Source organism: Semicossyphus pulcher, unplaced genomic scaffold (assembly GCF_022749685.1).
Source record: "Semicossyphus pulcher isolate SPU_LCO1_2020_fin unplaced genomic scaffold, fSemPul1.0.p SCAF_8, whole genome shotgun sequence".
NCBI lineage: Eukaryota > Metazoa > Chordata > Actinopteri > Labriformes > Labridae > Semicossyphus > Semicossyphus pulcher.
Window position 1 is genome coordinate 4,207,030 of NW_027211759.1, and position 12,947 is coordinate 4,219,976.

At 40.5% G+C, this 12,947-nt stretch overlaps 1 protein-coding gene across 2 annotated transcripts; it reads right to left on the minus strand.

Moving 5' to 3' along the window:
* Positions 1 to 391: 391 nt before the first annotated feature.
* On the minus strand, positions 392 to 12,102 carry alkbh3 (alkB homolog 3, alpha-ketoglutarate dependent dioxygenase). Of its 2 annotated transcripts, none has more exons than XM_069686706.1 (10): positions 12,017 to 12,102; positions 11,211 to 11,296; positions 10,920 to 11,029; positions 10,777 to 10,811; positions 10,572 to 10,619; positions 9,670 to 9,773; positions 7,630 to 7,718; positions 7,222 to 7,431; positions 5,433 to 5,531; positions 392 to 1,528 (listed from the first exon to the last, which is right to left on the minus strand). In XM_069686706.1, the coding sequence occupies exons 2-10, from the start codon at positions 11,284 to 11,286 to the stop codon at positions 1,403 to 1,405; spliced, it is 897 nt and encodes a 298-aa protein (XP_069542807.1). In that variant the 5' UTR covers positions 11,287 to 11,296; positions 12,017 to 12,102; the 3' UTR covers positions 392 to 1,402. The 2 variants fall into 2 exon arrangements, with proteins under 2 accessions (XP_069542807.1, XP_069542808.1); XM_069686707.1 differs by lacking the exon at positions 12,017 to 12,102 and adding an exon at positions 11,657 to 11,728.
* Positions 12,103 to 12,947: the final 845 nt, after the last annotated feature.

The window sequence follows — 12,947 nt, forward strand, 5'->3', positions numbered from 1 at the left end:
TTCGAATTGGGACAGCGCTTCTGTGACGCAATTGACCTTCAAATACGGCCTTCGAAGGCTGCAGCCCCTGGATTGGGACACAGCTTATTACTTGGAACTATCATATCTTTTATAATAACAACAATGATTGCATAATGTCTCCAGTCTCAGAGATCCTGCAGAGAACATTTCACTGATCCCTGTGTTTGGTAAACACAACACTGATTGCAGTAAAATGTTTTCATGACCAACAGAAAATACCGTTGGGCACCCCCTACAAAGCACAGCAGCTTAAAATGAATCAAATCTTTCAATGCTTAATGTATATTTGCATATTTAACTGTTCTTTTTTTAAAAACGGACACAATAGAAGCAAATTTAAATAAGTAATTGTTTATTTTACAACCACAGAACAACAAAAACCCTCTTAAATCTTTTAGTGTCACAAAATAAACAGAATATTCCATCATGTGGCCTTTGAGGTAATGTTTATCAACCTGTAAGATATTTCCTTTCCTCTGTCCATGCAATGTCAGGTGTAAATATCATGCTGGAAAAGGACACATTTAAAGAGTGTGTGTTTCAGCTCGGCTGCCTGCTGCTCATACAGTACTGAACTGTTTCCCCCGTCTTCAGTTCTCCACTTTATACACAGATGATGTCATTATTCATTAAAAACCCAAAGAAACACTTCAACTAAACAAATCAAATCTTAGATGGTTCTGATAAATCAGAGGTTTAAAAACTTGATCTACTTCTTTAAGGGACCAGTCAGACGAGTCTTGTTCCACAGGATAATTAACTGATTCCAGTCCTAATGGAGCTCTAATTAACTTAAGTGGCCACTTTACCTGTTCAATACCTGTTTATATCAACCATGTTTTCTCCAAAGTGTTTTCCAAAGATAAACAAGGCAGGGATTCATTTAAACTTAACAACATTTCACTGAAGGTCCCCTCCACAGTGAGCCTCTGTACAGTGACAGACTCTTAAATAAAGACGCTTTTCAGGACATGCTGGGTCAAATGAAAGTCTGAACATATGTCTGAAATTAACATAACAAACAATCTGTGTTAAATAAATTCAAAGTATATTTCAGACCTTTTTTATTCAGCCATTACACTTCATTTTCCTGATTCTCCTGCTCTGAAAACACTCAAATCAGATTTACACCAAACAACTGCATTGATGTTGTGGTTTGTTTTTGCAACATGTGAATTCAAACAGAGCTGAAATCTCCCCGTTTGAGTTGGAGGAAGCTTTTCATTCACGCTGTGGCCTGTTTGCAAGACTTGTTGACGTTGTAATTCATAGACTAAAGTCATTAATCAGCTTCAGTGTTGTTCACACTCCGAACCTCAGACCTGAAATGTGTCTGAGAAGCTGAAACACTGAACTGTAAGTACCTGACTCTGAGGGGAGTTTACGGCTGCTGGGCTGTGAATCTCAGCTTGGTGCCCGCTCTGTGGCCCTCCGGCTCCGGGTAGATGGTCCTGAAGGTCAAGTTTATGCGAGGGCCTCGGTCATGGTACTCTTTGGCCACTTGATGCTGGTGGAGACAGAGACACACATACAAGATGTATTTTATACAATGTTAATACCTAACAATAGATTTTTGATAACAAAAATTCTGACGATACTTGTGTTTTGTTTTCGCGTCTGTAAAACTGGATGATCTTTTGCTTTGGTTCATTTAATTAAACGTTCTTATCAAAGGTTTAGTATGTGACACAGGCAGAGGCTGCACTGCATTCCTTTACTCCCCATTCAGGATACAAATTAAAGGAAAAGGTTTGACTGGATTTAAGGTACAAAATAAAGTTCAATATATGCAGTAAAAAAAAAAAGTAAATGGGCGCTAGTTTAGCTCAGTTGGTAGAGCAGGCGCCCCATATACAGACGCCACAGTCCTCAGCGCACTGATCGCAGGCTCGACTCCCGGTTTGCCGAGCACTTGGTGCTCGTCATCCCCCACTCTCTCCTCCCCACATTTCCTGTCTCTCTTCAGCTGTCCCTTCCATTAAAGGCAAAAAGCCCCAAAAATAATCTTTCAAAAAACTAGTAAAGAGAAGAAAATAAGCTGTTATTAGCCAAAAACAACAACGAATACATGCATAAGAAATTAAAACAAAAATTAAGCCTGTTACAGCTGTATGTGTTCCCTGCTGTTTGTCCCTTTTCCCTTTCTGTTGTGCCTTCCCAGCTGTCTCTTCCCAGTTCTTCCCTTTGTGATTGCAGAATGAGGTTCACCTGTGTTGTGTTGGAAATGTTATACTATACTAGCAGTACGTACTGATTTGGCCTAAATGTAGTTTGTAGTATGCAAACAAAAGCAAAATGTGCAGTATGCCAAAAATACCCGGATGTCGTACTGATTTGGAGAAAATCTCCAGTATGCATCGGACCAGTCTACCCCCCCTACTGTATCCCACAATGCAAAGCGCTGAAACGTCACAGCGGCAGATGAAATGACGGACCGCAGCAGCATGCTAGGAGAAGGGGGCGCTATAGCTAAAGAAGCAGTGGTTATTGTTTACTTCCGCCTGACGTAGCATACTGCAAAATGAATATGAAAAGCTCCTCCATACGCCGAACGCAGTGTGCAGTATGTAGTATATAATACGACATTTCGAACACAGCGCTGGTCTTGGGTGCTTGTAAACCCCAGACATGGCATCTGAAGACAGAGGTTGGTTCTGCCTCTCAGACTGGGATTTTGTGTTGTTGTGTTCTAGTTGCTTTTGTTAGCCTTCAGTTAATGATTTGGTGGTTTCATCGTCGTTTGATAAATCCCTTGGTTTTGAGTCTTTATAAGGTGTTTCATGTGATTTTGTTGGATCAGTTGTGGACAGTTGTTAGCCCCATAGGGCCGCCTTAGGTGGAGCGTGACAACGCCACAAGAAAAAAATACCAATAATGTGAGTGTTTTTGGTTTGCAGCTGAGCTCTGCACTCTGCTCAAAGGGTAACAAAAAAAGGGACAAAATACAACCAAAAAACATTTTCTTAGCATTTGACACAAAGGCTAAAAGTCAAATGACCAAAGAAACATGTCATCTCTACTGGAACGCACCCCTGGGCTTGCCTTGTTTTCCGCTTAAAAACACACAAACACACACTCCTCCTTCACCTACATCTCAGAAGGAGGCGAAAGGTTTGCTTTTCCACATCAGTGTCATAAAGAAAGAGTCTGGAGCCGGCAGAAATAACCCCGTATCCCTTTCAAACAAAGTATTTGAGCAGGATTGACAGGCTTACTTAAATATTTAGCACTCGCTTCCAAAGCTCCCCGACTGAGCCGGGAGGTTTCATTAGACGGACTGAGACCGAAGGCACACACAAGGAAAATTAATGGACGAAGTGATCTTTCCCGAGCAGGATCTTTAAAGCAGAGATGAAACCTTTGTTGAGACACTCAGGGAGGCGTTGCCATAAAACACATGTGACCTTTTTTTCTTTAAAGCTCAAAGTGCTATCACAGGCTTTATAGTTCTTGTTCCCCCCATCACTTCTTTTAATTTGCACCTACTTTCCTTAGTGTGACCAGCTCCGGCCGGTTTAAATGTTAGTGTTTAGTTTTTACATTTTTTCTATATAAAAGTGGAATGAAGAACAAAAATCACCACATTTGCACGACTTTGTACCAGAATCTCTGTCAAAAATGGACTCAAGAAGCTAAAAACATTTAATCGATCATAATAGAGGATATACTCATGTTTGAGTGCGACCCAATTGCCTCACAAACCAGCTACACACTCACACCCTGTGTCACACACACAAAGACCTTTCATCCTCTCTCATGCACTCGTATAAACCTGGCCGCTGCCTCGATTGTAAAACAAATGAGTGTCATTATGTTGAAGCTCTGCTCTTCTCTCCAGGCCGCTCAAATCCGTCCTCGCTGCCTGTCGGTCACAGCTCGATACCATCATGTGTGTTCAGACAGAAGCACTTACACACCCACAACACTCAGAGATGCACACAGGAGCATGGCAGGTGAGTTGGGTCTTCATATGACCTCATCCTGCTGAGGTTCTCAGTGAATGACTGTTTACTGTGATTATTCAAAGTTAAATGAGGAAACTGATTGTGGTTTCTGTTGGGATGATAGTTTAGGAAGGCTTAGAGCAAAGAACTTAGCAAATGTTTAGTTGGTGTTTTTATCATTTAACAATGTTTTCTGTCTTTGGCTGTAAATATGTTGATGGAGTTACAATAACTGCTATGTGGCACAAGCTAATGAATAAGTGTTTACGTAATAAGGCATACATTTTACATTTTACATTTCAAAATCAATACTCTTTATTTTTGAGTGACAAAATGTGATTCGACTTTTTGGCTTTTAAATAAGTTTCTCTATGGTCTGCACAATTAATTGAAATATTGTCCATCCATCCATCATCTTCCGCTTATCAGGGGCCGGGTCGCGGTGGCAGCAGGCTAAGCAAGTTAGCCCAGACATCCCTCTCCCTAGCATAATTTTCCAGCTCCTCCTGGGGGATCCTGTGACGTTCCCAGGCCAGGTGGGATATATAATCCCTACAGCCAGCTCTGGATCTACCCTGGGGTCTCCTCCCAGTTGGACGTTCCAGGAAAACCTCCTCAGGGAGGCGCCCTGGAGGCATCCTAATCAGATGCCCGGACCACATCAACTGGTAGTAGTAGCTTCTCTACTCCGAGCTCCTGCTGGATGTCTGAGCCCAGCAACCCTGTGAAGGAAACTCATTTCGGCCGCTTGTATCTGCGATCTCATTCTTTCGGTCACGACCCAAAGCTCATGACCACAGGTGAGGGCTGGAATGTAGATCGACTCCAAATTGTTGTGTTTCGCCTCACGGGTCAGCTTCCTCTTCAACACGACGATCCAGTGCAACGCCCGCAATACTGCTGACGATGCGCCAACCCATCTGTCAGTCACATGATCCATTTTATGCTCACTCGTGAACAAGTCCCTGAGATACTTAAACTCCTTCGCTTGGGGCTGAACAGCAATTTGACCAAGTGCTAATTCCAAATCACATTATACTGATGTGCTGTAATCTTGTGAAGAAGCCATGGCTAACAAATCTTGCTCTCCAGATGTTTGTTTGGTACAAAGCCCAAAAATGTCACTTAATCCGGATTTTTTTATTGTTTTATCAGTGAAAAACAAAATTGTGACACAAACGGATACTTCCATCTAATTGTGAATCATATAAAACACGAGGATTAGCCTAGCATGTTGCTAAAACTACTAAAATACCAAGTGTATTTTGAAAACAGCACAACAACAAAGACTGATCAATAAAGATGTTTGCACAATAAACAAGGAAAAGCGACCAGAAACAGCTCTTTAAAATAAGTCTTTAATTTCCACCTGATAATGATACCTCCCTGTTTTTCTAATTATTATTATTATGATTCATGCACGGCCATTTTGCCCAAGTGAGTTATTGCGTTTGTGGAGGGGCCTACCTGCCAGTCGTCTTGTGTGGCTCCTGCCATCAGCAGAAGTGTCCCGTGACTCAGAGGAACCCGAATCCGCTCCACGTAAGTGTAGTCACCATTTTCCTCCTAACACAGAAAAAGAAGGGAGTAAAGCACAACGTATAACCCTCCAATAACACACACACACACACACACACACACACACACACACTTGGTACATTATGTACCCCAATTATGAATCCTGCCTCCTAAGAAGTGTATACTATAACACTTATGAAACACAGGCCTCCTAATACTCCAACTTAAGCCTTCCATCTGAGTCCAGTTTTCACTTCTTCACCTCTTCCCTCAGTCGCATCTTTTTTATTAAGATTTGCGCAGCAGTTATGCTTTAGTACGTAGCGTGCAGTAGAAGCAGGGGAACGCCTCTGTGACTGGGAGCCAAGTCTGACCAGCAAACTACCTCGTGAGAAACACTGAAGGTCAGAAAGAGTGTCTGCAGGTTTAAGAAGGCCTAAATCAAACACTTTGTGAGACCACTTTAATGAACACTAGGAGCTGGATCTCAGGTTAGTGTTAGGCTAGTGAAAAAATGCTAAAAGACTTTTATACCTAGACTAACATAGTAAGAAGGATTTGTTTCTATTTAGTATATGAGTAGAAAAAAATGCTGCCAAGACGTTCAGCAGAGGCGGACTGTAGTTACTTTACTGTAAGTTTCTTGATCAACAGTTTTGTTCTGCTCAGAGATGAAGAGAGGAACAAACAGTTTGTCAGGTATTAGTATTTTCCTTGAGTATTTATTTTCCAGAAAACTTTTTATTTTTACCGACACATTCATTAGAGGTGAATCCATTACTGTGTTTTGCATCATCACTCTGTCTTCCCGACTTCAAGACCAATTTCAACTTCAATGATGGGACACGTCCACATTGATTATACCACTGCAAGGGGTATCTACAACACCATCTGACGTAGCATGACAAAAAAAAAAACATAGGGGAGGAGACGTAAGTGAGACACTAGAGCTTACTCAGAGCAGCCTCCCATTCCCCATCCAACTGGTTTCAACACTTAAGCGTAGTTAATGTTCATTATTTTCTGTATATTGTTTTTTTTTTTTAGTTTGAATGAGATTAATCTTCTCCCAAATATGACATGGTTTACTTTTTATTTTTACATTTCAGAGCCTGTACTTTTTCATTTTGACTAAGCACTTCTACTAAATCAGCCTCTCTCGCTACATGTCATGATTATCTCAAACCAGATGTGAACCCGATTAAAACCTCCTGAATGTGATCAAGAGGAAGATGGACGGTCACAAGCCATCGGACAAAGACGAGCTGCTACTTCACCCAGCAGCTCTGTGACAGACTGGAGGAGAGCATGCAGAGATGCATGAAAACTGTGATTAAAAACCAGGTTATTCCACCAATTATTTATCTGTGAACTCTTCCTTACTTAAAACATGAACTTGTTTTCTTTGCATTATTCGAGCTATGAAAAACATCTTTTGGTTTTCTTAACCAGCCATCATTTTCTGCAATACAGAAATACGACAATAAAATACCTAAATGTGAATGTTTGATTTGGAAGTATGAGAAATGTTTACAATAAAACTAAGGATCATTTTACACAAACACAAAGTGTTTGCAGCATTCTTTTAAAATTTTAAAAGTATATCTGTACTTTCACTTGAGTAAAGGTTGTGTGCTTTTGCCAGCTCTAGTTATGCTGTATCTGAACCTAATGTAGCAAAAGGAAATATATTTGGAATAAGATGAAAACTAATTTCCTCCCTCTACCATCATCTCACCGGTGGAGGCTGTTTGCGGAGGCTGAACACTCTGGTGTCGCCCAGACTGAGGGAGGCGATGGTGGGTTTGTCACCCAAGGAGGCCTCGTCGTCACTGTGCCAGCCGATGCTGTCGTGTCCGTCTCGATAAAGGTTGCACAGCAGCGAGTTAAAGCTGCATCCACTAGCCTGCTCCACTGCTTCCCGAAGGGTTAACAGCAATGGATACCACTATGAGAGGAAAAGAGAACAAGAAAGACAAATAAGCAGATAATTAAGGAGAGCATCAAATATCTATGCAATGAAGAATAAATAACACGTACTAAAAAAGGAACACGTGAAGCAAAGGAGAACAAAATACTCTGAGTAAAGTAAAAAACAAAAGAAAACAAAGAAACTAAAAAACGAAGATTAATAAGTTGATCTAACCTGAGCGTTGGGAGCCATGGTGGAGCGAGCATATGTGTAGGGTAACTCTCCATACCAGCAGGTCAGCCTGGGCTCCTCGTACGCCTCACCTGGACCAACACACGCAGACACATAGGCCTTTACCTCAAAGAACCTATTGAGACCATTGTCAGGACAATCCTCAGCCTCTCAAGTTGACCCATACATCCCTCTCCCCAGCAACGTTCTCCAGCTTCTCCTGGGAGATTACGAGGCGTTCCCAGGCCTGAAGAGATATATAATCCCTCCAGCGAGCTCTGGGTCTGCCCCCGGGTCTCCTCTCAGTTGGATGTGCCTGGAAAACCTCCTCAGGGAGGTGCCAAGGAGGCATCCGAATCAGATGCCCGATCAACCTCAACTGGCTCCTTTCGATGCGAAGGAGTAGCAGCTCTACCCCGAGCTCCCTCCGAATGTCTGAGCTCCCATTCGCGATCTAATTTTTTCGCAGTAAAGCTCATGACCACAGGTGAGGGTTGGAACGTAGATCAACCGGTAAATCGAAAGCATTGCCTTCAAAATCTAACTTAGCATCCAAACACAGCTTTTGATAATTTTTCTAAAGACACAATTTTAAAAACTGGTTTGATATCCAGTTTGAGAGCTGATAAGTGAAAATGAAGGCGGTATGCTTTATTGACTGATTTTAAAAAGGCTTTGCTGTTGGCTCTGCATGTTGTATTCCATTAATATTGTACTAAAGTAAAAATTAAAGCTCTCATATCCATCTCTTTGTTGCAGTAATTGGGTCACTGCAATTTAAACTTCAAAAGAGAATGTAGTCTGTTTTCATAGCTACCTCCTTTGTTTGTTGAATGACAAGTAGGGCAGGAAACTGACACAGTTCTGTTCTTAATGTATTCCTTTCCACATATGTACAAGGATTATCTGCCGCGTCACCAGAATCTATTTTTAGCAGGAGGTAAGGAAAGGTAAACATCTAAATTCAATTTCTCTTGCCTGTCATTCTCTGTGGACCTGGTGTTTCTCTGGGAACAACCAGATCTCTTCCAAGAACCAATTCTCCATCATTAGTATCATTCAGCCGGCCCTCTGCTGGAAAACACGGTGAAATCAAAACAAACTGTTCGAGCAGCCTTTTTATGGCTCTAAATTATCTAGGGTCTCTCTGAGTACTAATGTTAAATATGTGTGGTCATTTATCAACTTTCCAAAGCCTTACTCTTTCTGTGAAGATATGCTATCAGAGATAAAAGAACAAATTGGCAGGATTAAGTTTAGAAGCCTGAGCAGAGATCGGAAAAACTGAGTCAAGAGGGTTTTAAAAGGAGTCAGGATAAATCACAAAAGGACGTAGGAGCGGGGACTGCTGAAGGGTTATGGGCCTTTTTTCCTCTAATTCCTCTTTAACCCAAACATCACATGCACTTTGTTGACAAAGTCTGAGGAGTGATGGATTGAGATTACACAACTTGCAGCTGCGAACTGTGGATGGAAATCATCTTGGTCACTTGTCTTTATCAAGCTGTTCTTCTGCCGCGGAGCTATCGCAGAGTAACACACGAGATGGACGAGCGCCAGCTGACAGAGGCAAAGTCTGGCTGCAGCTCAACAGGCTCACTGTATAAAGTCTGTCTGGGTACAATGTGACTTATTCTTTCCTTTCACAGGAACTTTTTCTTTTCCTGCAATAATGAAGCCATTGCAAGTCTTACGCTTCTGCAAGAAGAGAGAGGATGCAGGTTTTGCGATTTCCAAATTATGCAATCTTATCAAGATCAACTGCACTAACCTGAAGGGAATGAAGTTGGTTTGTGTACTACTGTCACACACACACTACTGCAAAACCAGGTGCACACTGAAAATGACACATTCTTCTGTTCAATAACAAACTTAGGATTTTGCAGATGTTGCAGAGGTTTGCACTCTCTAACAACTTTCTCATTTGTATATGTACCATAAGGAGGAAAAGCAAAGCAGCTGCGTTGGGAAAACACGGTTTACCCGAATTGGATCACATTTCAGCGCCTCTATACCGCTTATTCTTACGCCCTTGGTACCCACCCTGTCTGTAGTTGGTCTTCTGGGACCAGGGAAGCTCTGCTAACAGGTTACTGAACATCCAGTCAGCCTCTTCTGGAGAAAGAAACCCAGGTAGCAGCTGTAGTCTGGAGAAATGGAAAGAAACACACAGACTAATAACCCAGAAAACTCAGGTGTGCTGTGTGTAGCTAATCAAACATCCCTGGCAATACACTTCTCTCCTGTTACCTTTATACTATCAAATCTCAAGTGTGGGGATAGTGGTGCATATTTTCTCTTGAAAGAGATTAATAGTGTTGCACTGCCACTGAGTTGTTTACAAGGCTATTGCCAAGAATAGGTGCGTATTGTAACTTGATCTAAAATAAGTGTGGGAAGGATCTTCACATTTGCACTTTGCATCCAGCTAAGACTCGGATGCAAAGTGGTCCAAAGGGATAATTTTCCTTATAGTTCAAACAAAAACTAGTAAATAATGTGTCTATAGAAATGACATGTTTGTCTCTATTTGGCACAGATGATAGCCACCAAACATGTGAATCAAAATAAAAAGATCAATCTAGCATCACACTCACAGAATCACAGAATATGGACTGTAGGGTACCAACAGTGGGACATATTTTGGTTCTCCATCATGCCAAATGTACAACACTATATATTGAGTATCTATTAAAACACTGACTCACTTCCATGTATCTTTGTAAACAACAACAAGTGAGGTAGGAAGCAAGACATTTACTTACAGATACATACACTGTTGCTTGTGGGATGACTGCCATCTAGTGGACTTCAAACTCAATCACAAGTGTGTCATCTTAACCAAACTCATTATTCTGGTACTTTGATGTTTATTCTCCTCTTTTTCCTATCTGGTTTACATTTTCAACTTATTACATCTGAGTGTGGATTTAGATTCTACTTACCTAGACACTCCTGATGGTCCACGGCTAATCTCATGATCACCTGCCTGTCTGTCAAGAGCAAATGATTTATGTAAGCCAACCTGTGCATAGTTCACCACCACGAAGACGCCAGAACGTCATCAGATAATAGACTGAAAATTAATCAAAATAAATGCCACATGAAACAAAAGAAGTCCAAACAGTGAGGATAAAAAGTGTAACTTACTCTATGACCTTCTCCGGTGGAACATCTCTGACTGGCTGATAACAAAAAAAAAAGTCAGAGCAGAGAAAGAATAGGCAAGCGTGTGTTTTGTCCATTCTAAGAAATTGATTCCAAAACCCATTTTGTTTACATATACTGTTTACCTTGGGGGGCGCGTGAAACTCAAATGTCTTAGGTGTTTTCTGCGGCCCACATCCCCAAGAGGAGGGGGCTGTTTGGACACTTTTGGGCTGTTGGTTGTTTTGGACCGCACCTGGAAAAGAAAAATAAGATGGTTTTACATATCAGGCAAGGTTATCTGACTAAGAAATGTGTTCAGGTAATGTGTAAGTTTATGAGTACCAGCTGGACGCAAATAATCATCTGGATTATAAATAAGTAAACCAACCATTAATTAGATATCATACAACTGTATATAATGACCCTTAAATTACCTGTTGGTCCTGAGTGTTTTGGCACTGGTTTGGCCCAGGAGCCCTGGACTCTGGCACGTTGACGCTTATCTGACATCACATCACATCTGTGGGGTAAAAAAAGGGACAAGCTTACATCATGATGGAAGCAAATTCTGCACACACCAAAACAAAATACAGACATGCAGATATGTAGTATATATGACCACTATATAAGGCAATGACAGAGGTAAGCCTTCGTCAGTTTTCTATGGATGTTTAATAAGAGTGTAAATCTTTCAGATTAATTTGAGGTGTGCCTATGGTTTGCATATTCCCCACTTGTCGTGTCATCCCGTGTGTGACTGGCACTAGTCTGGTTTGGTCTTGACTTTATCTCAATCCCTTAAAGTCTGAAAGTCTTGCCTTGGTCTTGGTCATGATTAACTCGTCTTGACTACAACATTAACTAGAAGAATTTGTATTACCGTCTACAATGATGTGTTCATTTCTGCACGGGTTGTAGAATTCCTCCCAAAATGTAAAATCAATTGTTATTCTGTAACAGCAGTTCAAAATTTAATTAATTATGTAGTATTCCTTAGCATCATTTATATTTCACTAAAATACGCTTAAGAAATTCGGATAATTTCTCATGCTATCGGTAAAATAATATATTATTATATATCACTGAAACATACCGAGGCTGAGCTAGCTAGCTATGTCGCCCCTATGCTAGGTTAGCTAAACCTACATAAAGTTCTACAATGAACACTAAACAAAGGTAAGCATTAAAGGCAAATATCGGACTGACTAAAGCTGAACCCTTAAATCTTAAAACAACTTACCAAATGGCTGCTACAATGCAACACTACAGCTAGCAGAAAAGAGAAAACTCCATATAAGCAGCTGTAACGCCTGTGCTTTGACAGCCATAGATGGGTGTTACAGAAAAACAAACCCTACCCGGAACTGAGATTTGAAACTTGGTTCCGAGCCGTTAATGGTCTCTCCTTGTCTCAAAGCTTTGGCTAATTTGATCCGGATTCAGCGCTGCAAAAAAACTAAATACATTTTTATTAGTACTTTTTTATTTATCAGCTATGACTGGTTTGTTTGCAGTTCGAGATGTTTTTTTTTTTGTTCAAAACATGATACGTTGTAAAATGGTAAACCTGCCAACAATATCTTAAATCCTTAAAATGTGCTCTTACTTAACGAGCAGCAATGTACAAGTCATTGTAACTCTAAAAAGAATCCTATTTTTCCATACAGTTTTTTCCATACTGTAAATGTCAAATGTCTTATAATTATTTATATTTAGACTACTTAAATGTTTTTTACATTTACTTACAATCACATTCTTACACTTCTTACACTACTGTCCAGATACTGTCCAGGTATGTTGTGCTACTTAGCCGATATGATATATGGTGCCATTGACTTTATTTACAGTCTATGTATGATAAAGACAGTGGTGAAGTACCACTTAACTTAAGTCTTATCTAAGGTACTTGTACTTAAGTATTTCCACGTTGCATTCTTTGAGTAGATTTAGAAGTTAATTACTTTTACTTTATCATGATTTTAGTGCAGGACATTTACTTGTAACAAAGAGTTTTAGTAGTTTTACTTAAGCAAGGATCTGTAAGGAACACTTCTTTCATCACAGGTACAATCAAATAATTTTAAAAGTTTTCAGCTATGAGAAAATAAGGGTACACAACATGCTGTTTGCCAGAGCTTTTATTAATAAATCGTATAAAACACAAGTTGCCA

Bases quoted from the DNA above. Each gene is read 5' to 3' on its own strand.
- alkbh3 (XM_069686706.1), bottom strand. From the start codon at position 11,286: ATGTCAGATAAGCGTCAACGTGCCAGAGTCCAGGGCTCCTGGGCCAAA. The intron at 9,774-10,571 runs GTAAGTAGAATC...CCATTTCTCCAG, and splicing joins GGACCATCAGGAGTGTCTAG to ACTACAGCTGCTACCTGGGT. The intron at 7,432-7,629 runs GTTAGATCAACT...TTCCTCTCATAG, and splicing joins CCATGGCTCCCAACGCTCAG to TGGTATCCATTGCTGTTAAC.